The following is a 24,300-nucleotide window of genomic DNA, read 5'->3' on the forward strand; positions in this document are numbered from 1 at the left end:
CCTACTGCTGTTTTCCTGTGTTAAAGTAGCAGACCATCTATTCTATTCTATAGTATTCTAAGTTCTCGGTTTCCTATGACAGTAGCATTGGCTCTGTCTCTCCTGTGTGCAAACAATGGGAACTGTAGAGGATGTCTCCTTACAGACATGATCAGGGACAGTGTGCCATATTAGTGCCTAGAGTCTGTTCCTTTGTTTGGCCTGATGGCTCTCTGGTAGAAAAGAACAACAGAGGGAAAAAAAGGAACCACCATATGGCAGGCACTCCACGGGATCCTTTTACTCCTTGTCAAATTATCTCATGAATTCTACAACTCGGGGCCAGCAAGATGGCTCAGGGATAAAGCACTTACCATGTAAACCTGATGGCCTATGTCTGAGTGCCCAGTCTCACAGTAGAAGGAAAAAAACAACTCTGGAGAATCATTTTCTTACTTCCACATGCACTGGAGTACGCGTGCGTGTGCGTGCATGCGTGCGCGCGCGCACACACACACACACACACACACACACACACACACACCTGCACATACCTGCACACATGCACACTAATAATAATAAATAAAAATTTTAAACTTTAAAAAAATCTATAATCTACATAATTCCCAAAAAATCAAGAGGACCTGTGAGCCAAGGAAACTAGCCAACTGGTTCAGGTTACACACATCTCAGTGGCAGAGGATGGTTTGGAAGATCTTCCTTTTCCACTCCACAAGCTCTGTAGTTTGACATGCTCAGCATGAAAGAGATCAAAACTGCAAACCACAGCCACAGTCCTGCAGCAACATACCCTACCCTCCCAATGCCAGAAAGCACCCACAGAGCAAGGCTTTATCCCTTCCATCACTAACAAAAGAAAGAGGGACTGGCGGGAAAAATCTTTCAGAAAAGTCATATAACACTTAGACATTTTTAAAACAAATAAACAGAAAACAGATGTTTTCAAGCCAATAATTTTTTTTATTACAGATACACTGCCTTTCCTAAATAAAAATGTTATGCAAATGAGTGTATAGCCCTCCCCTCAGGGCACAGGAGTTTATCATGAAGGCTAGCTTCATTTAAAGGCAAACAATCCATCACTTCACACTAAGCTTTATGATAAATGGACATGATTGCCCTAAGATACCTACATAGTTTTGAAAATTCAGCACCAAGAAAACATCTCAAGCATACAATTTTCCTCCGAGGTTGCTGCTCAAATGTCCTGTCTAAGGAGAAGGGTTTCCCACAAGCCAACAGTTAAAACAGAGTCAGGGGTACACTCTTCCTTCTTCACCTGTTTCTCTATAGCAACTGGTTAACACAGAAACAAGGATTCTGCTCATGCTTATTGATCCAATATCACCACAATAAACAATTCTGCTTAAAAAAATAGGATGAGGCATGTTCCATGTGCACAGACCCGCACGGAGCTAGGCATGTAATCTGAAAAAGAGATTCAACACAAAAACAACTCAGGCTAGGTGCCGAATGCATTAACCATGAATAAGGCATGGTTTTCCACTTTTGTGTCTCTTAGTGGGCAATGTAATGTTTGGATATGGAGAGTCTCAAAGTCTGGCATTTTAATGGCTTGGTCTTGAACCTGGTGTTACTGGGGCAATGTCATAATTTTAAGGAGATGAGCCTAGATGGCGAAAGTTATATCACTGGCAACCTGCCCTTTCGGTCTTTGCTACCCACCCAGGATGATCTGAGTAGCTTCCTCCACTGTACTGCCACTGGTCCAAAGGCAACAGAAGCAAAAGACCATGGACTAAAGCCACTGAAAACCATAGCCACAAGAAATCTTTCCTCCTGTTAAGTTAATTGTCTTAGGTAATTGTTACATTAATAAGAAACTGACTAATAAAATAAGAACCAGGGAACTGTAGGAATGTACACAATTCCAGGCACAACCCAGTAAGAGCCACACCAAAAAGCCACAGACTCTCCTTCCCTGTCTGGTATGTCCCTGAAGGACACCAGCCCTTAGAAGCCCTAATAAGTGCCAAGTAAACTCTATCAGTGAAATCCACTTACCAACAACAAAGGGGTCATTAAGAATCGCCCAGCTCTCACCTAAGGTTACCTAAAGTTATACACAAGAAAACACAACTAACAAATTTACAAGTTTAGATTCTCTAAGCTTCTACATTGAAGGAAGTACATTTACTGAATAAAGCAGAATTCTGTACCTTTATCAAATGTATCAGAACAAGACACAGAGAGCCAAGTCATATCAGTACAAAGGAAGGCTTTTCATGTTAATTAATTCATTAGGAAGGATCAAGGCAGAAGCACTTGCTAGATGGGAGGAAGACACTGGGCCCAACTTATATTAATTCAGCCATGTTGCGACTGCATCCACCAACTTCTGAGTGAGGTCCTCTCCCACCACACATGCATACTTCTTTCAAAATATTAAGTCCCATCAAAGAGTCTCAGGAGGCGTGCTTACTGGAAATGCAGCAGGACAGATGCATCCACCAGGTGACAGATTTTAAGAGGCTTCATGCAGATGCCTATGGTAGACTGTTTCTTTAGCAAAGGCTGCTAAGAAGCTATAGCACACCACAGATACCATATCATCCTGCAGGATGCAGAAGAGGCCCCAGCAGAGGGGACTTCAGAACCTCAGTTCTGTGTTTCCAGATGGTGCAGCAGTGTAACCAAAAGATAAGGAGTAGGCTGGGAAGTCACAGGGCAGGGGAAAATCACTAATGTCTTTCTGATTGGGGTTAGCCTGAAGAGTCAAGCCTCACAGAGCATCCAAAGACTCAACATGACCTAGAGCACATGGCCAATATGGTAACACCAAACTGATAGCCTGTGAACACTTCTGTTTCCCTCTCAAAACAAAAACAAAACCAAAAAAAAAAAAACCTCTCATTCCAAAAAATGTAAAATTCTAGGTAAACTGAAAAATAATAAGAAAGTTTCTCAAATTGAAGTGTCGCTTTCAAATCAGTCTACTTTACAAACTAGACTTCATTACCCCCATCTCATGTGTGTGTGTGTGTGTGTGTGTGTGTGTGTGTGTGTGTATGCACGTGTGTGCGTATGTGTGCATGTGTGTGTGTATATGTGGGGGGGAATACTGTCATCTGTGTGAGTGCCAGTCTGTGTATGTAGAAGCCAACAATCCATGTGAGGTGTCCTCCTTTACCACTTCCCACCATCTTACTTGGTTTAGGGTGTCTCACTGAACCCTCAGCTCAATATTTCAGTTTAAGTCTAGCCGCTAGACTGACAGAGCATCAAACCCCAGGGATCAGCCTGTCTCTGTCCCTGACACTGTAGTTTACAGATCCATGGCCACCATACCCAGCTTTTACTTGAGTACTGGGAATTGTGAACTCAGGTTCCCATTGTCTCCATAGCAAGCACTTTACCCAGGGAACCATCATTCCAGCCTCTCATTATGGTTCTTGATGTTGTGAAATTTGCACATGATCTTCATTTGGAGCATTTTCTTTGAAAATGAATCACTCTGTGAACACCAGTCAAAAACATCTCAGAGGTAGCTAAGGATAGGAATTCAGAGGGCTGGCGTAGCATGAGAAACACTGAGCTTTCCATAGCCCAAATAACACTCTTGAAAAGATGCCATGCGATATGGTAAGGACCAAAAGAGATCTCTAATTCATTCTCCATACAAACAATGCCGTTAGAGCTTAAGTGACCACTACAACATAATAAGTGACACAGGGTAGGACTGAGTAGGACCCACAAGGTTTTACTTCTACCTTAAAACTGAGTCAACACAAAACTATAGGCAAGAAGATGGGTGATCAGACATATGGGGACCTTGACAAGGAACTATTTGCTGTGTCTAGATTCTGCCTACAACACACCAGCCTTTTTCAAACTAACCGTTTGTTTAATGAATATTAGCGAGTTTTGTTCTTAATTATTAAGGCTCTAGTCACTGGAAAAAAAAATGTTCACGTCTCTGAATTATCACTCCCACCCAAGTCTATTCTTAAACAACTCCCAAACTATTAAGTTGGGGAGACCCTGTAAGGACTGATTGAGAAAGCTATTAAAGTATTTAATAATTGCTAAGATTATATACTCAAAACTGCAAAATCATTTCACTGGGTACGACTCAGTTTCAGTTCTCTGACATTTCCAGCCACTCACAGTATTTAAGATAATGAACTTTGTAGACAACGCCCATCACTGGAGAACAGGTACTCTCTGCTCATCCTGCCTTCTCTCAGGAGCAAGGCAAGAGGCTCCCCAACTTTCTCAGACACAGCTAGCCTATGGCTGTGGCTAGAAAATTCTCTTTCAAATCTGCTCAGTTTTAGACTGCTGCACACCATGAACAAAAAGAAGTTGGAGTTGGGCAGTAGTGGTGTATGCCTTTAATCCCAGCACTCAGGAGCCAGAGGCAGGCGGATCTCTGTGAGTTTGAGGCCAGATGGGTCTACAAGAGCTAGTCCAGGACAGCCAGAACTATTACATAGAGAAACCCTCTCTCAAAAAAAAAGGAAGGAGGAAGAGGAGGAGTTGGTATGACAGGAATAAGGGAGATGAGAATCATAAAAGTTAAAGCATGCCAGTGCCCCTGACATCTGACAGCCGGAAAGGCCTGGTTGCTTCTTTCCTTTTGGGTGACTGTCTAAATGTCAGTTCCACCTGAGGATGGACATAGAACTCCTGTGCTCTGGGTCTGTAAGGTCCTGGAGAGATGGCAGGGTGAAGAGTCTGCATTTCTTCCACACCCAGGACTTATGTGGAGACTAGAATCAGAAGCATCAGCTGCAAGAGGCCTGAATTGGGCTGATATATAACCAGTCAGTGAAGCTCAGGCCCACTTCCCGCCAATTATAAGCTGAGCAAAATAAGGATACATTTCCCAGCACAGCCTAGAAACCATCGCCACACTCCCTGACAGTTGACTTCTAAAGCCCCTACTAGGAGGCAGAAGAGTCACATGGGCATTAAGATCACCTGCTCCCATCAGTTTAATGTATCAAGCTCCTCCTATCCCTTGCAGACCATGGTCAGGAACTGTGTCCCACTATGTCATGTCTCCCCTTAATGACTGTATGATGGGACTTGGGCCAAGACCACATGTATAAGAGGACACATGTACAACTTTTGTCACAAAGGAAAGGGCAGGTGATTCTCCTGTGTTCTGCTAGAACATGGGGAAGCCACATATTGGCCACTACAAAAGCAGCAAGGCAGGGAAGGAGCTTTGTTATAAGCTGGGACCATAACCCCAGCCCAACCCACTGGAGAGTCAGTTAAAAAAGGACACATTGTCCCAAAGCCACCATTTCTCCTTGTTCCTCAGTAAGGCATTTGACACCTCTCAAGTCACTGAAGAACAGGGGACACATGGCTGGCAAGTTTTTCCAGAGCAGAGAACCTTCAGTACCAGCTGGTCTGTCTTTTCACACACAGTCTAGCAGAAGCAAAGGTATGAGAAAATTTAAGAAAATGTTATTTATTTTTTGGAGAGAGGGGGGGCATCCAGCACATTCTGGATCACTGACTCATATAACACTAGGCCCCTTTGAGTTCTAAGGCTATCTGACCCAGCCACAAATGGTAAGGGGAGCTGGTTTACTGGGTGACAGCTGTCTCCTGTGCTACAGGCAGATGATATGAACACAGAGGAGGGTGTTTACCTCTGGGGAGCGCTGACTTCATGGGAAAGAGATTAGCAAACTAAAATCACAGTTCCTACAAGGGTTCTGACAGGGGAAAGTGTGGAGATGCGAGAGGATATGCCAGTCAACTGACCTCTGTAAAGTCACTGGAGGCCTTGGATGGAAAGCCCACATGGCCTACGGGCTGCCAGGAACTATCATGGGATAGAAGACAAGGCTTCCGGGGCCAGGAGATGGGGAAAGAGTGCAACAGTGGCAGCGTTACAGGGAAGATGCTGCAGTGGTCACCAGAGAGTGAGAAACCACAGTCAGAATCCTGGCCAGTTTCCTGAGACTTCCAAGCCACACAGAGTAGCATTTAGAAAGAACTGGAAAAACAGGTGAAGAACTCTGTCATTCAGGTGCACTGGCGGCTTACACACAGCAGCCTTGCTGGAGTGCAGTCACTCTCTCAATTCATACAGAGCCGCATCAGGAGGGCTGCAGACCATGCTATCAAAGGTGCACGTTACCACCGGCATCCAAATCTCATTCCAGTCTTCTCTCTGCTTCCCACAAGAGAATAGAAGTAAGAAGCAAAAGTCCTAGTCACCTCAATGGCATCCACTAACCCCACCTTCTCTTAATACAGAAAAGGGAATGGGTACCTTTGCTGCCTTTTGTCTGGAGCAACATGGGGCTTTCCCTAGAATAATGGCTCCTTCACTGGGTTCTAGAACAGCAGACTGGGTAAGAACGATGTTGGGAATAAGGTAAGGCAGAGGAGTAGGACTTCTGAGTTCAGTGACTTATAGTTGGAAAATTTCAAAGGGATAAAGATTTATCCCTTTAAAATTGGATGCTCTAAATCAATTCAAGGTAGTCTTTTGTCGTTGTTGTGTGCCGGGTTTGTTTGTTTGATTGGTTTTAGGTTCTGGATGGCCGGGGTGAGGAGTTACATCACTGAGTAAGGATCCTAAGAGATCATCTTAGGCCACATTTCCACCCTTCCTTTTCACTTCGAGGAAGAGTCTAAGTTGCCAAGCTGGCCTTGAAGTCACTCTGGAACCCAAGAAGACACTGGACTAAGTCTGTAGCTCAGACTGGCCTAGAACTTGGGATCCTCCAACCACAGTTTCCTAAGTAGCTGATATTGCAGGCTGTACCACCATGCCCAGCTTCAGCTGCAGTCTATAAAATGTATCACTTGGTTTGGTGTGGGTGGCAACTGGATCTCCAAGCGCATTTATGTGAAAGCACCTGTGACCTGGGGATGCATCTCATCAAATGAGCCTAGGTACAATATATTTTGACATTGATCTTAAAGCTTCTTCTTTGGTTGTTTTCTTTTTCTTTTTTTAAATAGAAATATGTTTGACAAAGGAATTTATTTTAATTATTTTAATTGGACTTGGCCTCTGGAAGACATGGTCCTAGCCAAGAGCAATTTACCTCCTGTTGAGGGGGGACTAGACAGATGAATTTAAAATCCTAAATCACCACAGGGTGCTGTTGGCTGGGGAAAAAGATTATCTTATAAAGGGACTTGCTGAGAACCATGGGAAAGGTCCTGGGGCTGGCCTATGGGGAGCACACACACTCTTGGAGAAACACTGTCATTTGCCACTGGGCCGTGCATACCCATGTGGGTCTGGAGTGACGGGGACAGTCTTGAAAGGAACCACCATTCTTCTTTTTTCTTTTCTTTTCTTTTTTTTTTTTTTTTGGTTTTTCGAGACAGGGTTTCTCTGCAGCTTTTTTAGAGCCTGTCCTGGAACTAGCTCTTGTAGACCAGGCTGGCCTCGAACTCACAGAGATCTGCCTGCCTATGCCTCCCGAGTGCTGGGATTAAAGGCGTGCACCACCACCGCCCGGCAGGAACCACCATTCTTAGCTTTATAAAAGGCAACTGACATCTTGTCAAGCATACATAATGTCCGCCTAGCAAGAGAAAAGTTGAAAATGTAGAACAGTGGAAGCAGGGAAGGCAAAAGGAAACCCGGTAAGAAGCCCTTTAACCATACAGTGGCAAGACAGAAGGAAGGCATCACACACACACACTGATCACGGGAAGGGTAAAGGCTGAAATCGACAACACACTTGAATAAATGAAAAATCATTTTAGAAGATACATTATCTATATCAACAATATAAGTCAATATTAAGTAGATTAAGCACAGGAAAGTATATATAGGAGAAGAGATCTACGTTCTCAGTGGGTTGTGCAATATGAGAGCTGTGCTGTGTTGCAGCACAGATGAAAACACATCACTAAACTTAGATGATAGATAAAATCTACAAACCCCAGAGTTCAGTGTGGATGGGGCCAAAAGGACACATAATAAATACACTGTCTGTTTAATGTGTTTACTTAGTTCAAGTCTAAATAAAGCCATGTTTGTGTATTTCAAATCTGACTTGACAGTAAATATTTCTGATCAGCTTTTAAAACTTTTGATGAGTTGCAAAAGCAAATATAATTGTAAACCCAATCACAAAGTTCAGAAGGCCTAGTATCTTAAGCCAGTTATTATGGGATACAGATACATCCTATAATCACTGTTTTCTTAATAATTATAGGCATATCATTGGGTGCACACAAGTCACGACCTCATTTTTGCAAGTCGCAAATTAAAGAGGCCACAGAATTCAAGCCTGCATAAATGGGGATTGTTACATTTCCAGGTCACAGTGCCACCCAATAATAATCTAATATGCCCCTGCATGGAAGATCATGAGAAAAAAACAAAACAAAACAAAAAAGGACGGCCCACATTCTAGAATCCCAGAGATAGAGTGATTCAACAGTTTGCAAATATCTTTAAAGCAATGTTCACGACCATTCAGATCCATCATCTGAACACAGCTATTCAGACACAAGAGAAAAGACTTGTGATTATTTGACACTTCAAAAAGTAAAATCCCTAGGAGTAATCTCCATATCCAGAAATTTAACATTATTTAAGTGAGTTGATGGAATAAAGAAGAGCTCAGAGTAATATCTTTAAGAATGTAGCTCGTTTAGTGTTGAGGTTTTGTATCCTTATTCTCTCATTCTTAAGGATCTAGACACTCTCCAACACATTATCTAAAAGCAAATCTAAATGTCTTATGATATGTATTTCCTTATGATCAAAACACTTATGGTCTGGAACAAAACATGAGTATGGCTGGTCATATTCCCATCAAAAGGGATAGGCACTCTTTTGTGATACTGTGTTGGCTGCTGACAGATAAGAGGGTCTCACACTGCCAACTTTGAGCTGGGCATAGTGGTACATGCCTGTCACCCTAGAGGTCTGAGGCAGGAAGATCACAAGTTCAAGGCCAGTCTGGGCTACACAGAACTGTAGCCTGGTTGCAATGGGCAAGGGGTTGAACGTTATAAAGTGTGGATTAGTGAAGGGAGAGATGGGTTCTGTAGTTCTGTGTTTGGCCCAAAGCAACAACAACAAGACACCCACTTAATTTTTTTCAAATTGTTTCTTGTTTTAGTAAGTCATTAAAATAAATATACACATACAAGTAAGCAAAGCTACATCCTTGTGAAGTCCACTGATTTGTATTAGTGACTCAGCCTTTGCTCAGGTGTACCCAGCTTTGAAAGTTCATGTCAATGGATTCTTTCTAATTCCACACAATTATGCATACTCTCAATAGAAAAAAAAAACCCTCAATACCCACCATCCTGCCAAATGCCAAACACTCTCTCCCTTATGCCCATGGTGTTCAGTACAGAATTCAGTCTATAACAACCAACTTCTAAGATGGATCCCATATACTCAAACAGATACACGAAAATACATTAAGTATGGGCTTAACTATATTTTAAAACTTTACCAAAAGGCAATTTGCCTAAATCTGTATTCTAAAATACTCCACCAGCTATCAGTTCTGACTAGCCAAAACCTGAGGCAAGAACTGACTTCCAGGTTGTCTTCCTAGTCTCCACATATGCGCCACAGCATGTGTGTGCAGCCAGCCACATGTACCAATGCGCATGCATGCATACACACACACACACACACACACACACACACACACACACACACACACACACATTTAAAAAATGAGTTCTGGAATTACCTAAGCAACACAACAAATCTACACACAATCTCCTTCCTAAAAGAAGGCCTTCCCCAGACAGACACTCGTCACAGTCGCTGCTTTAATGGATTTACTAAGAAAAATATGACTTCAAGTAAAATTTGCATCTGTGTTTTTAACAAAGATAACACTCTTAGCAGATGATTTTCCATTCACCAGCCCATCTGTGCCTTTACTAATCCATGCTTTATAAGGTTCAACCTCTTGCCCATTGCAGCCAGGTTACACAGCACAAGGATGACTGAGGAGTTTTTAATCAATACTAACAAACTCATGCCACCAGTTGACTGCTGTCACGTGGGAAAATGATAGTTTACACAAAGTTTAATTTTATAACTAGCCTCTTTGGTATCAGATAGAAAGCAAACTTGACTAGAGCACACCACAAACAGCAACTATTCTCAAGAGATAAAGAAACAGTAATTTCAAAGACAAGCCAAGAAAACCTAATTGCCGCCGATAACACTGTGAAGCCCAACAATGTCACAATCCTTTGTGAGAAGCAACCAATACAGCTAAACAAAATAAAATATCCAAAATCAAAGTGCCATTTGCTTCTTCAAATTCAAAAAATACCCTGAACACCAAATAGTTAACACTGAACTTGTAATTTTTGTTGAAAACTAAAGCCTATTTATTCTTTCTTGGTGTTTCTTTACTCAAAGTATAAACAAGTGACAAATGGCAATAATAGACATTACAAAAGTAGATTTACATGTCTTGGACAGAGAGGTGGAAGCAGGCAATATATTCTGAGGGTAGAGGGGCATCAAGCCTCCTAAACTCTGCTAGCATACCTATGGTGCAAGTCCTTGGTTTTCCTTTGTGACCAGCAGTGAGGAAGGCAGATCTGGGTTGGCTGAAGAAGGTGGTTTCACTATTACCAGACTCCTTCACTGGTGTCTTCAGAGACTCTAGGAAATTTTGCAGGCCTCCTAAATAGTCCCTGCATATCTATTTATATGAAAATGTGATAAAAATGATTCAATTCCCTTTAATAGACTTATGAAATAATCAAGAAAAGCCTCGCATTTAAAAAGCAATTCTGTTTATAACTCCTGGGTCACTTTGGGCTTTCAGGTTACCGAGAAAAAAAAAAGTATTCCCGTATTTATTTTCTTTAAGGAGAATCTATTTGTTCAAAGGAATTATATAACCACACCTAAGTGTAGTGGGGTTAAAGTCTTTTTTTTTTTTTTAAACATTCCTTGGCTGAGTTATGAGTTACTGATGTAGCTTACTTTTTGGAAACCTCCAGGGGAGATGTTAAGAAATAATAAAGAGCCACTTTAGAAGGGTTTTATAAACACTTGGGCAGCAACATCTATGGGCAAAGGCCAGGGTGAGTCAGTAGGACATAACTGCAAAAGAAAAGAGATTTGTTGTCCCCAATGCTGCCTCCGAAAACCCAGTTGCTCAAGTGGAAAGTGGGCCATTCCCGGAGCAGGTGCCGGCCCAGCCCACCTCATTCCATTCGCTACACTCATGACAAATTTGCTCCAGAGAGCAGAGGTCAAAGGTCGGTCCCATGGCACTCTCTAAAATCTACCTAGTCCACAAAGGTTGCCAAGTGTCCGGACAGGGATGGACACGGATGAGCACGATTCTGGGGGAGGGGGTTAAAGGAAAAGATTGTTTGACCCTGACCCGTGTTAGGCAAGTTTCTCTGTCCGCAAGTAAAATCTTCAATGTGACAAGAAATCTCTGCCGACAAGGTGTGGGAACAGCAAAAAGAAACTAAAAAGGTTGGGGAATTAAAGGATACTAGAAGACAGGGGTGACAGCTCTGTTTTCTTGGTCCAATGAAGGTGTCTTCTTCACCTTTTTTGGGTCCCGATACAGCCAAGGGAGGCCCCAGCAGGAAGAACAGTGTTCATGAAGTCCCTTCCACATGTTCATAAAGTCCCTCCCAAGATTGCCTGGCCACATGGGCCTCCCGAGTCCCAGTGCCCTCCTGTCACAAGGCAGGGAGCAAGTCGGCCACAGGGCCTGCCAGAGGGTAGCTGGAGGAACCCTCACATGGGACCAGATGGGAACGCTGGAGTCCGAGGCCCGGAGTTCTGTTGTCCCCTCAACTTGCAGCGGCCACCATGGCAAGGGACAGGAGGCAGCGCCAAGTTGAGGTTCTGCACGGAGGGACCCCCTCCCCACGCCCCGGACACGGACACACACACACACACACACACACACACACACACACCAGCACCGCCCGCGGAGAGTGCTCCCGGGTCAGGCCTGCCACGGTTACCGGTGCAATCACCCTGGCGCCCCAAGTCCTCAGCACCTCACGGAGACCCGTGCCCGCCCTTCAGCAGCACACGCTTACCCGCTGGGGGGCTTGGCCGCCAGTGCGCGCGGCGCGTCCATGGAGCCGGCTGGCTACGCGCGGGGCTCTGCCGGCCGAGTGAGGCGCTGGCTGGCGGCGTCGCCGTCCTCATTCACTTTTTCCGCGCTGACCCATCGTCCTCCCACGCGGGCCTGGCGAGGACAGCGACCGTGCCGAGAGAAGACGGAAGCGACCGGAGGCGTCCGGCCGGGCGGGGGCGCGGGGAGGGACCGACGCGGCCGGCCTGGGCGCGGGGAGCAAGGTGCGCCGCGCCCCCGCCGAGCTGGCTCAGCCGCGCCCACCGCGGCGCCGCCCCGCGCCCGCGCGTCGCTCCCCAGCGCCCGCCTCCCCGCGCGCCCCCCGCCGCCGGAGCGCACCTGGGCGGGGCGCGCACCCGGCGGTGGGCACCGGGTCGCCTGCCGGGACGGGCTGTCAGACCTGGGCAGGGGAACACCTTGCCACCTGTGGCTGTGTGGGGCGAGGCAGGAGGACTAGCTGGCGAGAATTTAGTTGAAGAAACGGAGAGGGGAGTGCCTGGGGTCCCCATTTCTGCCCCGGAACCTAAAAGAACCTTTGTTAGTGCCACACAGCTACTGCCTGGGGCGGGAAGAGTGATCCCTGAGGTTCTTGGTGTGTGCAGAACCGGTGACTGGAGAGGGATGCAGTTTGGGGTACAGGTACACGTTTCTGAGAAGTCAGAAAAGAGTGGGGCTGGCTCCTTGCCAGCCTGGTTGGCTGGATAGGAATGGACATTATTGTGGCGATTCCCATGCGGACTGTGTGGACTGGTGGCCAAAAAAACCCAGCGGAGGCAGCAGGTGCTGAGGCCTCGGGGCAAGTCAACCTGAAAGCCAGGATCCACCAAGCCTCACCGCTCCACTCTGATAATTGACCTCAGAGGAACAGGAAAAGAACCTGGTTGCTGTGAAGTTCAGCCCTACAAATACAAATACAGTGCTAGGTTCTTAGGGTTGGAATAAAAGACTAGTAACAAAATTTTGTGACTGAAGTTGCTATCCAGAAGCCAGCCTAAGCCTTTCTTTCTATGAGCCCAAACTTTTTGTTTAATGAAAGAGGAAAGATCAGACTTTGTGCAAAATCTAAGTCCTGCAGTGGCTGCCAGGACTCCGGGCCCCAGCCCCTGTGCCTACTCAGAACAGGTGAACCCCTTCATGCTTCCAGCAGAGTCGGGCCTTGTTCTGAATGCAAATACTCAGAGCACTTTCCCACCCGAAGGCGAGCCTCGAGGCTCTGTATGTATCCTCTTGGATCTGCTCAGATACCTCCTCATCTGGGGGGGGAGGGGGCTTTTCTGATCCAAGGTGTTAAAGCACACTCCCATTGTCAATTCCCATCGCTTCTTGTCCAGTGTCTTGAATTTTGCTTGGCATTCTTGCTCACTGTCTTGATAGATGTTTATCATTTTAGAGTGTGTGTGTGTGTGTGTGTGTGTGTATGTCTGTGTGTGTATGTGTGTATGCTTTATGTGTCTGTTTATAAAGTGCTTCCTTGTATATGCATATAAATTTTATCTTTATATAAATATAGGCATATGAATCATATATACATGGAATATAAATATATGCATATGTCCATACCATATTGGATATGGTTTTTGTTAGTTTCTATGTGTTTGACATGAGTCTCCTTCCCGAGCATGTGACTCAATGAAGAGTGGATCTTGTTGATTATTTTCATTACTCTCAAAATTTGGGACAGGCAGTGAGGGTGGATTAGGGCTCACTGTAAAAAGAGAACATTGAGTGAATGAGTTTCTAGGCCTCTTTCCAGGCCTGGGGGTGGCTATCAGAAGTTCTGTCCTAGAATCTCTGAGATCTCTCCATGCTCTGGACACTATTATGGGAAAGGGTAGCCTGGAAGAGACCAGTAGGTCAGGAACTAGGAACCTAAGCCCCAGGGAATATCCCAAGAAACAGCAGGGGCTCCGATGGTGGGCAGAGATAGCAGCTAGACATCATGAGCACTGATTGCAGTTGGTTCTCAGAGAGAGAGAATACCAAACAGAAAGATGTAGAGGAAGGCAGGCACTGTCCACTTCAAGACTGACCTTCCTATTTTTATACTAGGAAAAAAGCCCTGGGAGTGTTAGACTTGGACAACCTCCAGCTCTAGGGAAGCCACTAAACCTCACAGTCTGAGAAACCAAAAAGGGAAATGGAGTGGGTGGAAGAAACTGGGAAGACTTATCAAAATGAAGCAAAAGGCAAGGTTGGGGCTTAACACCCGTAGGAGGGTCTAAGCTCCTGACGCCTCTGCTTGGAGCGTAAATAGGCCAGCCCTGACAATCAGGAACTGCTTCCCTTATGGAAAGCATCCCAACAGATCCATCTACGTACAGTTGTTTCCAAAAGCAGAGCATCCCCCATATATATGAAGAACTAGACAGGGAAAACAAAAATAACAGGCAGAAGGTGTAGCTCTTCCAGACAAAGGCTGTGAAACGAAGGTCTCAGGGGGACTATGCACAGGATCACTTGCCAAGATCACTTGACCTTTGTGGTCACTGGATACTTTCATGTACTCCTTGGTCTGAGTAGAACAAATAATATCATGGCATGTAAGGACACTGATTCCAGGAAGAGGATGATTCCCTCTTCATACACTTTAAAATGTCTGTCAGCAAGCGAGCATTCTCTCAAATATTGACCATCACAAAATATTCTATAGAAATCCCAGATGTTCTGATAGATATTTGTAACTGCTGGGGGTGAGGATGTGGCGTTTGTCAGTTTGCATGATGTGACTACTTCAGAGGGACTGATGATGGCAGGCTCCCATCAAGGTGTCACTGAATGTGCCACCTCTCGGAGCTCACGGTCCCATATGCCACACAAAGGCTGTACCTCTGTCCCGTTCATCAATGAGCACAACTAAGCACCTGCTGTGCATCTCATGGCTGTCACTGGTGACCCTGGCTACCTCACTGCACTCTTGCCTCGGGGGAAAGAGCTAGTACTAGAGTGCAGATCACTTGAGGGACTTTCTTGTCATTGTCTTCTGTTCCAATCCTTGCTTTTCCTTCTAACTCTTCTATCACGTCTTACCTTTCCTCTGGTAGGGATGCCTGGGACCTCAGAGACCCTACTAGTGTACACCCAGACCATATACAAGGTGCCCAGAGCCACATCAAGGACACATAAAGATGGGTAGAGGAGAATCTGGCTGTGTCAGTGCCACCTGAATTTGAATGTGTAAAGGATGTCGAGTCTGATCCAGTGAGTGGTGCACTTTGAGAACTCAGGGCTGCAAAATTTGCTGGCCCAGGACTGAAGGTCACACATAGTAACTTCTGGATTGATCTTGCACTGACTGGTAGTGTTGCCAGCAGCAAATCCCTTCTCTCTAAACATTCATTTCCTTCTGTGCAATGTCAGAGCAATCTAAACAGATCCAGGTTTTGTGGAGTCTATCTTTTTACAAATAATAACATGATTGATATAAACTGTGATTATAAGGTGGTTATTTATTGCATGGATTGAATTTTGGTGCCTTCTAAAAATAATAAAGTCCCAGTTTATAATGCACAATATTTGGAGAAAGGCTCTAGGGACGTAAAATAAAATGATAGCATACCGTTGAATCTCTAATCCCATATGGTAGTGTCCTATAGAAAAAGGAGAAATACCAGCATTCTTTGAGTACGTACAACAAAGGCCACCTGAGGACTCAGAGAGCAGGTGGAGGTATGCAACCCAGGGAGGAAGCCCTCACCAGAACACAAGCCTAGCAGCATATCAATCATGTCTGTTTCAGCCTTCAGAGCCATAAGAAAATTAATTTCTGCTTTTTAAGCTACCTGTTCCATGGCATTTTTGTTATGACAGTCTGAAGTGACTGACAAAGATTTAGAAAATAAACCATTAAAATAATTATTCAAAGTCAACACAGCATACAGGCATTTAGGTTGGTAGCATATCAATAAGTCAGTCCTCAGGGGTAAGGATAAAGAGTAATATTTATCTCACAGGTTTGGGTAAGCATTAAAGAAGATATCACATATCAACTGCTTAAGGTAGCACCTGGCACTTGTAAAAAGTCAATCCACTTTAATTCTGATTGGACCGATATGATATTTATTTTCTTCAGGTACATAGTTCCCTTAAAAAATGTGAGACCAGACTTCTAGCCCCTTGAACCATTGCTAGGACAGAAACAAAAGTCACACCCCAGTCATTTGGCTTTGGTAGGTGGCCAGAACTGGGCGGTGACCAAAAGGTTATTGGCAGTAAACATTGCCAGAGTGGGCATGCCTTTCTCCTTATGTGAACGAAGGTGAAAGAAGTAACTCCGGCCCGAAGTCTCTTCTTCAGTCCTCTTGCTTGGGTGCTTGAAGTCCCAGAAACCACTTTCCTGGGGAAAGTGTGAGTTCTACAGCGGAAACTGCTTGGTATTTCTGTTCAGCTTATGGTACCCAGAGGGAGGGGGGATTCTTCAACAAGGAGTCCTATATTTAGGCCCAAGGTCTCTTGAGAAAAGACCTGATGACCCACGTCCTGACATCCACTTTGCTATTGCGTTCTCAACTCTGCTTCAAGTAGAGGGTTGAGTTGCTTGCTCTTTGGGATGGCATCTTCGATGATAAATTTTGTATGTCAATTTGATTGGATTGGAAAATGCTTAGGGGATCAGTAAAATACCTCTCTGGGTGTTTCTGTGTGGACATTACCAGAGAAGATAAGTTAACTGAGTGGGAAAGACCTACTTTGAATTCACCGTCTTTATGAATTAAATAAATTGTGAAAAGGAGAAAGTCAGCCAAGGCTGATGACATTCTGTCTCTATAGTTGCTACAGTGGTGTTTGTTCTGTTCATTGCATCCTCTCCACCACAGGGAATGGCGCATCAGAGATTAGGAGCAAAAGAAATATTCCTTCCCTTAAATTACATCATGCACTCTGTCACAGCAACTCAAACACCAGCTAGCACAGGGTGTCTTGGCTGGTTTTGTGTGTCCTATAACAATACTTGATACTAAGTAATGTATAAAAAACAGAGGTTTGTTTATCTCATAACTTTGGAAGCTAAAATTCCAGAATTGTGTTGCCTAATCCCAGTAGGCTGGCTATGTCATAATGGATGGCATTACAGAGGAGCAGAGAGATGGAGGTGAGGAATGAAGAAAAAGAGGGACCAGACTTACACTTTTATAACAATGTACTCTAAGTAGGATAAACCTGGTCATCCTAAAGGAACTACATAACTCCCTTCTGAAGGTGGTATTCCATGAGCTAATTAACTTTTAACGGTTCCAGTATGTCACCAACATTGTACTAGGGACAAAGCGTCCACCATGTTAATTTTTGGTGGCAAATCATATCCAAAGTATAGCAGAATCAAGTTATTTAAATGAGATATTTTACATGCTATCATTAGTTAAGGATGGCTTAAATATGTATATAGATTGCTTTACTAGGATGGAGAATATAGTTTATATTCCTTGAAAGGCATCCCTTTTGATGTATACAGTTTGGGACTGGTGCAACAGGTCAGTTGGTGATGTGTTTGCCAGACATACATGAGAAACTGGGCTTGATCCCCAGAACCTAGGCAAAAAAAAAAAAAATCCAGCATGGATAGGCACGCTCATAATCCCATCACTGGAGAACAGAAATGAACAAATATATGAGGGTTGTTGACCAGCCAGTATAGCCGAATTGGTGAGTTCCAAGCCAGGTGAAAAGTCTTGCCTCAAGAAAACAGCGGAGTGCAACTGAGGAGTAACATTCAAGGCAGACCTCTAGCCTCCAGATGTACAGACACACACACACACACACACACACACACACACGCACGCACGGAAAAGAAATAAAGAATATAGTTTAGCAGGTATGTGCACATACATAGGCCTTCATAACAACCATCACTATCTAACCTCAGAACATTATATTCACCTCCCCAAATAATCCCAGTATCTACTGGCATTCATCCTTGGGACCACTAATCTCCCTTATTAATTTGCTTACACTGGAAATTTTTTTGTTTCCAGTTTATTTATTTTTTATTAAAAATTGCCATCTCCTCCCCTCCTCCTCCCCTTTCCCTCCCCTCCCCTCCACCCATACCCCCACTCCCTCCCTCTCCAGGCCAAAGAGCCATCAGGGTTCTCTACACTATGTTGAGTCCAAGGAATTTTATATAAATGATACTTACACCACATGGTTTTTAATGACTAGATTATTTTACTTAGGATAATATCCTCAAGGTATATACCACATTGTAGCATTGTGTTAATCTACCTTTTAATACTCAAATACAACTCTATTGCACAGACAAACTACATTAAGTTTAACTGTTGATCAGTTGATAAATATTGATTGCATTTCTACTTTGGGCATTGTACATGCTGCTGTCATGCTGTTATACATTTCGAAAATTTTGTGTGGATGTATATTTTGGGTTGTCTTTGGGTATATGCTTAAGAGGCATAGGTAACTTCATGCTTTTTCCTTCCAGGGTTCCCTTGAGGAAGGGCAAAGCTGTTTTCCAAAATGGCTGCACTATTTTACAAACCCTTCAGCAATGGATGAGGCTTACGGGAAGAGTTCCTAACTTACTCTACTTCAAAATCAGTATGTGAGCTGAATCCATGTCTCCACTTTGCCTTATTTATTTCCTTTGAACCGCCCCCAGCAATTAAACAGACACTCATTTGTCTCTTCCTTTCCTTGAGAAATAATTATAATAACTTCATGTACCGAGTGAAAAATACCCAATGTTTCTTGAACCGTAGCAAACATTAACATTTAGAAACAGTGGCTCTAGGGGCTGGTGGTGAACATTGTGAGGTCCAGCATGTGAGTGAGATTCAGCATCCAACCCTGCAAAAAGTAAAACAAAATCAAGTTATATGTTAACTTGTTAACAAATCCTAATCACTTAATGTTTAAATTGACCCCAAGGAGCTTGAATATAGCTCAGTGATGAGGTGCTCATCAGGGTTCTATCCCCAGCATTGCCCCCTAAGGAAATTCACCACAAAGCATAGGTCCTATTGTGTCACCCTTTTACAGTTGGGAAGAATCAAGAGTTGGGGAGCCTCACAAAGTTCCTCATGTTTGCACACAGCACGGACTTGATCCCCCGGAATCTTACCCTGCACACAAGGCTCTTCACCAGCCCCAAACCATGCTTGCCCTCATGTATACCGGCTGCCCAGCTCTTCTGATGATGATTCAACACACAAGTAGCGCCAACACTTCAAGTTTGTCGGAAAGTGTGTGCTGCACTTGCTGCCAAACAGCAAACGGAGAGAATGTGTAGGTGTGGCTCTCCTGCCACGTTGTCGTCACGAAGCTTTATTTAAGCCACCAGCTGTCATCATTTTTCTACTGATGAGATCATTCCGGGAGCCCTGCTTCTCGTTGAGGGAAGCATCGCCGGGCGGCTCTGCCTTAATGCGCAGTCGGGGTGAACTTATATAACATCGCACCTCCACCCTCAGCCCACACGAGGATTATGCAACTGCGTGTAGGATTCCTTGCAGGGTTTTCCGGAAATATGAGCTCACGCAGAAAAGCCATCAAGCAGTTCTGACTAAAAAGGATTTTCCGACCTGGGCCTGTGTGTGTTCTGTCTCTGTGAAGTATTTTGCTTCAGAGAACTTGCCCGGTTAAAAGTCAGTGGAAAGCAAATATCAGTAGTCAACAGATAAGTATGTCCTCCGTGATAGCTTTGTTCTCTTCCACTTTAATGCTACTCTGAAAACCAAGGCTGGATTTATCAATGTTCCCTCTTATACACCTCCTTCATTGCCACAAAGTCTCCTATTTCCCAACCCCTTCATTCTTGATCAAGTTAGGAAAGGAACTACATTCTAAATGTTATGGATAGTTTTTGAATATTGGTGGTGTTTTGTACCAAACCATGAGATTCTAACCTGAATGAAAAATGCCATCTTTCTAGTAAGCCGAAACTCTACATTCACACAAAGAAGAAAGAAGGGGGAGTTGTGTCTGACTTCCTGCATTCTTGAGTATTTAATATTTAACAGGGCTCCCAGACAGCATCTCTACTTTGGCCTCAGGCTGGACCAGGCATACCAAACAAAAGAAGGAGTTGGGTAGTCGAGACACACATGTCGTCAGGAGAAGCTGAGGAATCTTCTCGAAGGAGCTTAAGCCCAGGGTTGACGGAGGAGGAGGACAGGATAAGTTCATGGACAGTTGGTGCTCTCAGCATCAAGGGTGGGGATGTGAAAGCTCAGACCGTGTCAAACACATTGTTATTTGCTCCAGTTTTTCCTAGTTCCAGCAGGGGTGGCGTAGATCAACATCCGGGCATCATCATCTTATGGTGCAGCTGTGGAGGAAATCCCTAGCATAGGGTTTCATCAGAGGCACCAGCATCAAGGACGGCCTTTGACTAAATAAGAGGCTCCTGGCAAGCCACCACTTGTGGCAGGAACACTGGTCTGTGAAGTATGGAGAAAGCACCTTGGGGGAGTTTTGGAGATGTGGGTGCTTTGGATTTTCTTAAGGAGACTAGGAGAGAGGCAGAGACATTCCCCTATGGTATGCTAGTTGGGCAACATTTTCACTCATTGCCTAGGGCAACCAAGAGAACCTCAGTTGTGAAATGAACAGTTTCTCCAGGAATATTTTTTAAAGGCCTTCAAGACGCTGCAGATTCATAATGAGATGGAGGGTCCCAGCCTCCTTCAGAACAACACTGCAAGGGAAGAGGGCTCTCTAACTGTGTGCATGCCTTCCCCCAAAATGTCTACTGTGGAGTTGGCAAGCCTTCAAGCCCAAACAACAGGCAGAACTGAAAGTGTTTTTTTTTTTTTTTTTTTTCATGACTGAACTCCTGGAGATGATGGTGTGTGTCAACAGTTAAGGGCTTCCCCTGGTGTCCATCTCATCCCTGCCTGGGTGGAATCACACTTTCCATCTTAACTAGATCTTCTGGGATTTTTCAAAAATGAAAATGCAGGCTTTGGAATCTCGGTTCGGGAAATGTCACAACCTTTTATGCTCGGCTTCTCATCCAGTGTTTTCCTTTGTTTCACTCATTAAAAGACAGAGAGTTCTCATGGAGGGCATGCCAACATCACCATGCTAGACTGCAGAAATAGCTGCTTCCCACACTTCCAGATGAAAAAGTATCCCAAGAGAAGAGATCTTAAATGCATGCAGCTCTCCGTTATTTACTCTTCAAACGGTATTACTTTTATTTTTCCAACTAATCACATGAACATCACAGGCCCCTTTGGCCAAAGTCAAGTTTCTTGTTGTGAGGGTCCAGCCCCTGTTGAATGTTCCAAGCACCCTGATACACAAGACCTTGCTTAGTTAGCATCAGCCTCTGAGGGAGCTGCAGATCAGTGATGAAGTGATATATCCCCATCAAGCCATGCAGGGATGGGTGCTGGGGATCCTGTGCATCTGGGTCTTCAAAAGCCGGCTGTTGACTGATGGTACCAGGACTTCTCCGGCAGACTCATGAAGATGCTGATGTTTATACTTCTAGGTGAACAGTTAATGTTAAAGATGTTTCCAGGGTACATATTTAGCCTTCCAAAGCCAGAAGGGAAAATGAAGGGATGGGATCAATTCTTGAATTCTGGAATGGAAAGACCTAAGATCATTTCTCTGTCCATCCTCATATCTCCTCCAGCCAGGGTGTCATAAGGATTACAGCTGCTCAAAAGCACAGTCCTGATAGTGCTGTTTCTCTGAGGTCAAAGGTACCTGATGTCCTACATCTGCACAACTAATGAAGCCATTGAAATAATGGTGAGAAGAATGAGACAGCTAATTCTCAGTGACTCCATAGCTCCATTTGGGTCTTACTGCAGCCGCCACCCTTTAAAGAGCATATGGTAACAAAGCTGCTTATGGCCACCCAAGGGATAGTGATTGATTTTGTTGTCACTAGTATAAAAGTGGGATCATGACTTTATCATTGTTGTCTAGGAACTGGGGAAGCAAGGCAATGACAGGGGTTCTGGATCAGATGCTCAGGGTCTTGAATCTGCAGTGTAAGTGCTAGAAGCTAGGGTACTAGAAGTAGATGCTAACATGGAAAGGCAACAATAGCAAGGATTTACTGACTACATGTCAGTCAGCTTTCCATATTGTGACAAAATAAATAAAATAATCAACTCATGAAGTAGAACTTTTACCTGGGATTTCAGTTTCAGTCCATGGTTATGAGGACCTTTTGTCTTGGGCATATGGCAACACAGTGTATTGCGAGAGCAAATGGCATAGGAGGCTACTCACATCATGGCGACTGGAAAGCAAAGACAGACAAAAAGAAGCCAGAATCTCAATGATCCCTTTAAAAGCACGCCTTGAAGGATTTACCTTCCTTCTGCTAGTCCTGAGCTCCTAAATGTTTTACCATTTTGCACAAGGGACATGTGTTATGAGCCAAAATTTCAATACATGGCTTTTGTGGACTTTTTCACAAAATGTTACCTTAAAATTTCATACTTCATTTATTTTTAAATTGTGGTTTTTTTTTTTTAAAAAAGACAACAGATGATAGGTATCTTCATTTATTGATTGATTTTCTTATTTTACATTATGGATATGGATGTTTTACCTGTGTGTATGTTTGGGTACCATGTGCCTGCAGTGCCCACAGAGCCCAGAGAGGGCATCAGATCCCCTGGGACTGGAATTCCAGCCATATGTGAGCAGCCATGCGGACCTCTGGAACAGTCAGTGCTCAGATCACTGAGCCGTCTCTTCAGCCTCTGAGGCTGAAATGGTCACAATTTATTTGTACTTTTGTTTCACACTGGTGATTGCCAGTGACACACCTTTGTAGGAACCTCACCTCTTCTTCAGGGTCACCAGATATCATCATCCAATTTCAGGGAGGCCTGGAGTAGGGCCTCCCTAAAGCTTAGCACAAAATGAAACATGGCTCATTCCCAATATTTGAACAGGAACATTTAAGGTTCTGAAAGTAAAGCTTTTTCTTTTCTTTTTTCCTCTGTATGATTTTTCTGAACTTGTCATAATGATTTCTACTTGTTCATTGTCATCCCCAGTGAAGAACATTCTGAAACTTTAAATCCTGACCATGAATTTTTCTTTTGATCTTTCTATTGCATAATGGCACTATCAAATGAAAAGAAAGACAGGGGCAGGAGAGATGGCTCAGCAGTTAAGAGCACTGACTGCTCTTGCAGAGGCTCCACGTTCAGTTCCTAGTACCCACATGGTGGCTCTTGATTATCTGTCACCCCAGCTTCAGGGTTTTCTATGCCTCTTATGCCCTTTTTAGACTCCTACATGCACATGGGACACGTAAATGCACATAGGCATGAACACACAAATAAAAAAATTAAAAGACAAATTGTCTTTAATTTATATTGGACCCATCAAAATGACACAGCATATATTTTGTAGCTTTCATGTTTCTTGTTCATACCAGAACTTTCTAAAACTTCAGAAAACTAACTGAACTGCTTTTATTTAATTTCTGTCAATGATTATATGAGGGAAGACATAATGGAAAGGAAGCTATGAGTTGTCTTTATTTTCCCCTTTCTTTTTTTGGCAATATCTTGAGCTTTGAGTGGCATACGTACTCCAGCAAATGCAATAAGCAGAAGTTCCAGAAAAGAGAAAAATCTTATGATTTCAACACTGCTCAGCATGGGTTAGATAGTCTCAACTAATCTAGTTACTGTGCTAGCCAAAGAAATGTGTGTGTGTGTGTGTGTGTGTGTGTGTGTGTGTGTGCATGTGTGTGGGGGGGTGTTTATGTGTGTGTGTGCTTGTGTGAATGTGTGTATTTGAGAATGTGTGTGTGTATGCGGGTATGTATATTTGTGTGTATATGTATGTGTGTATACATGTGTAAATGTGTTTCTGTGTGTGACTGTACTTCCCACCACACTCACCCAGAAATGGAAGAGGGTATGATAGTTCCTAGTTTGTTCAGGGACATAGAATTGTTCTGATACCAAAACTATAGAGAGATATAACTCAGAGACAGACAATAACCAATAATATCATGAATAAACTATGCAACCATAGATGTACAATCAGTAACTGAAAATTCTCATGAAAAACGAGAATCAATAAAAAAGAGAGAGGGGGGAGATTTAAAATAATTGGTTGGCTTACATGATTACGGAGTCATGAGATGATCATGTACCATCTGCAAGTTGGAGGGCAGGGAAAGTCACTAACACAGTTTCAGTGCAAACCTCAACATGTGGAAACCAGAGGAGTCAATAATGTAAGTCGTTGTCTTGATCCAAAGGTTCCCTAAATCAGAAACAGAATAATGGAT

General features: G+C 43.8%; 1 protein-coding gene across 5 annotated transcripts in view; it reads right to left on the bottom strand.

The window, feature by feature from the left end:
* The window catches only part of Cobl (cordon-bleu WH2 repeat protein), a 227,651-nt gene extending 215,369 nt beyond the window's left edge, over window positions 1–12,282 (bottom strand). For 4 of the 5 annotated variants that reach the window (XM_038345861.1, XM_038345845.1, XM_038345852.1 and 1 more), the window contains exon 1: window positions 12,025–12,281. In XM_038345861.1, coding sequence (XP_038201789.1) covers window positions 12,025–12,065 — 41 coding nt within the window. In that variant the 5' untranslated portion in view covers window positions 12,066–12,281. Of the gene's footprint in view, window positions 1–12,024 lie in introns of all 5 variants that reach the window. The other variant, XM_038345836.1, reaches the window with a different exon arrangement.
* Window positions 12,283–24,300: the final 12,018 nt, after the last annotated feature.

Source organism: Arvicola amphibius, chromosome 1, assembly GCF_903992535.2.
Source record: "Arvicola amphibius chromosome 1, mArvAmp1.2, whole genome shotgun sequence".
Lineage (NCBI taxonomy): Eukaryota > Metazoa > Chordata > Mammalia > Rodentia > Cricetidae > Arvicola > Arvicola amphibius.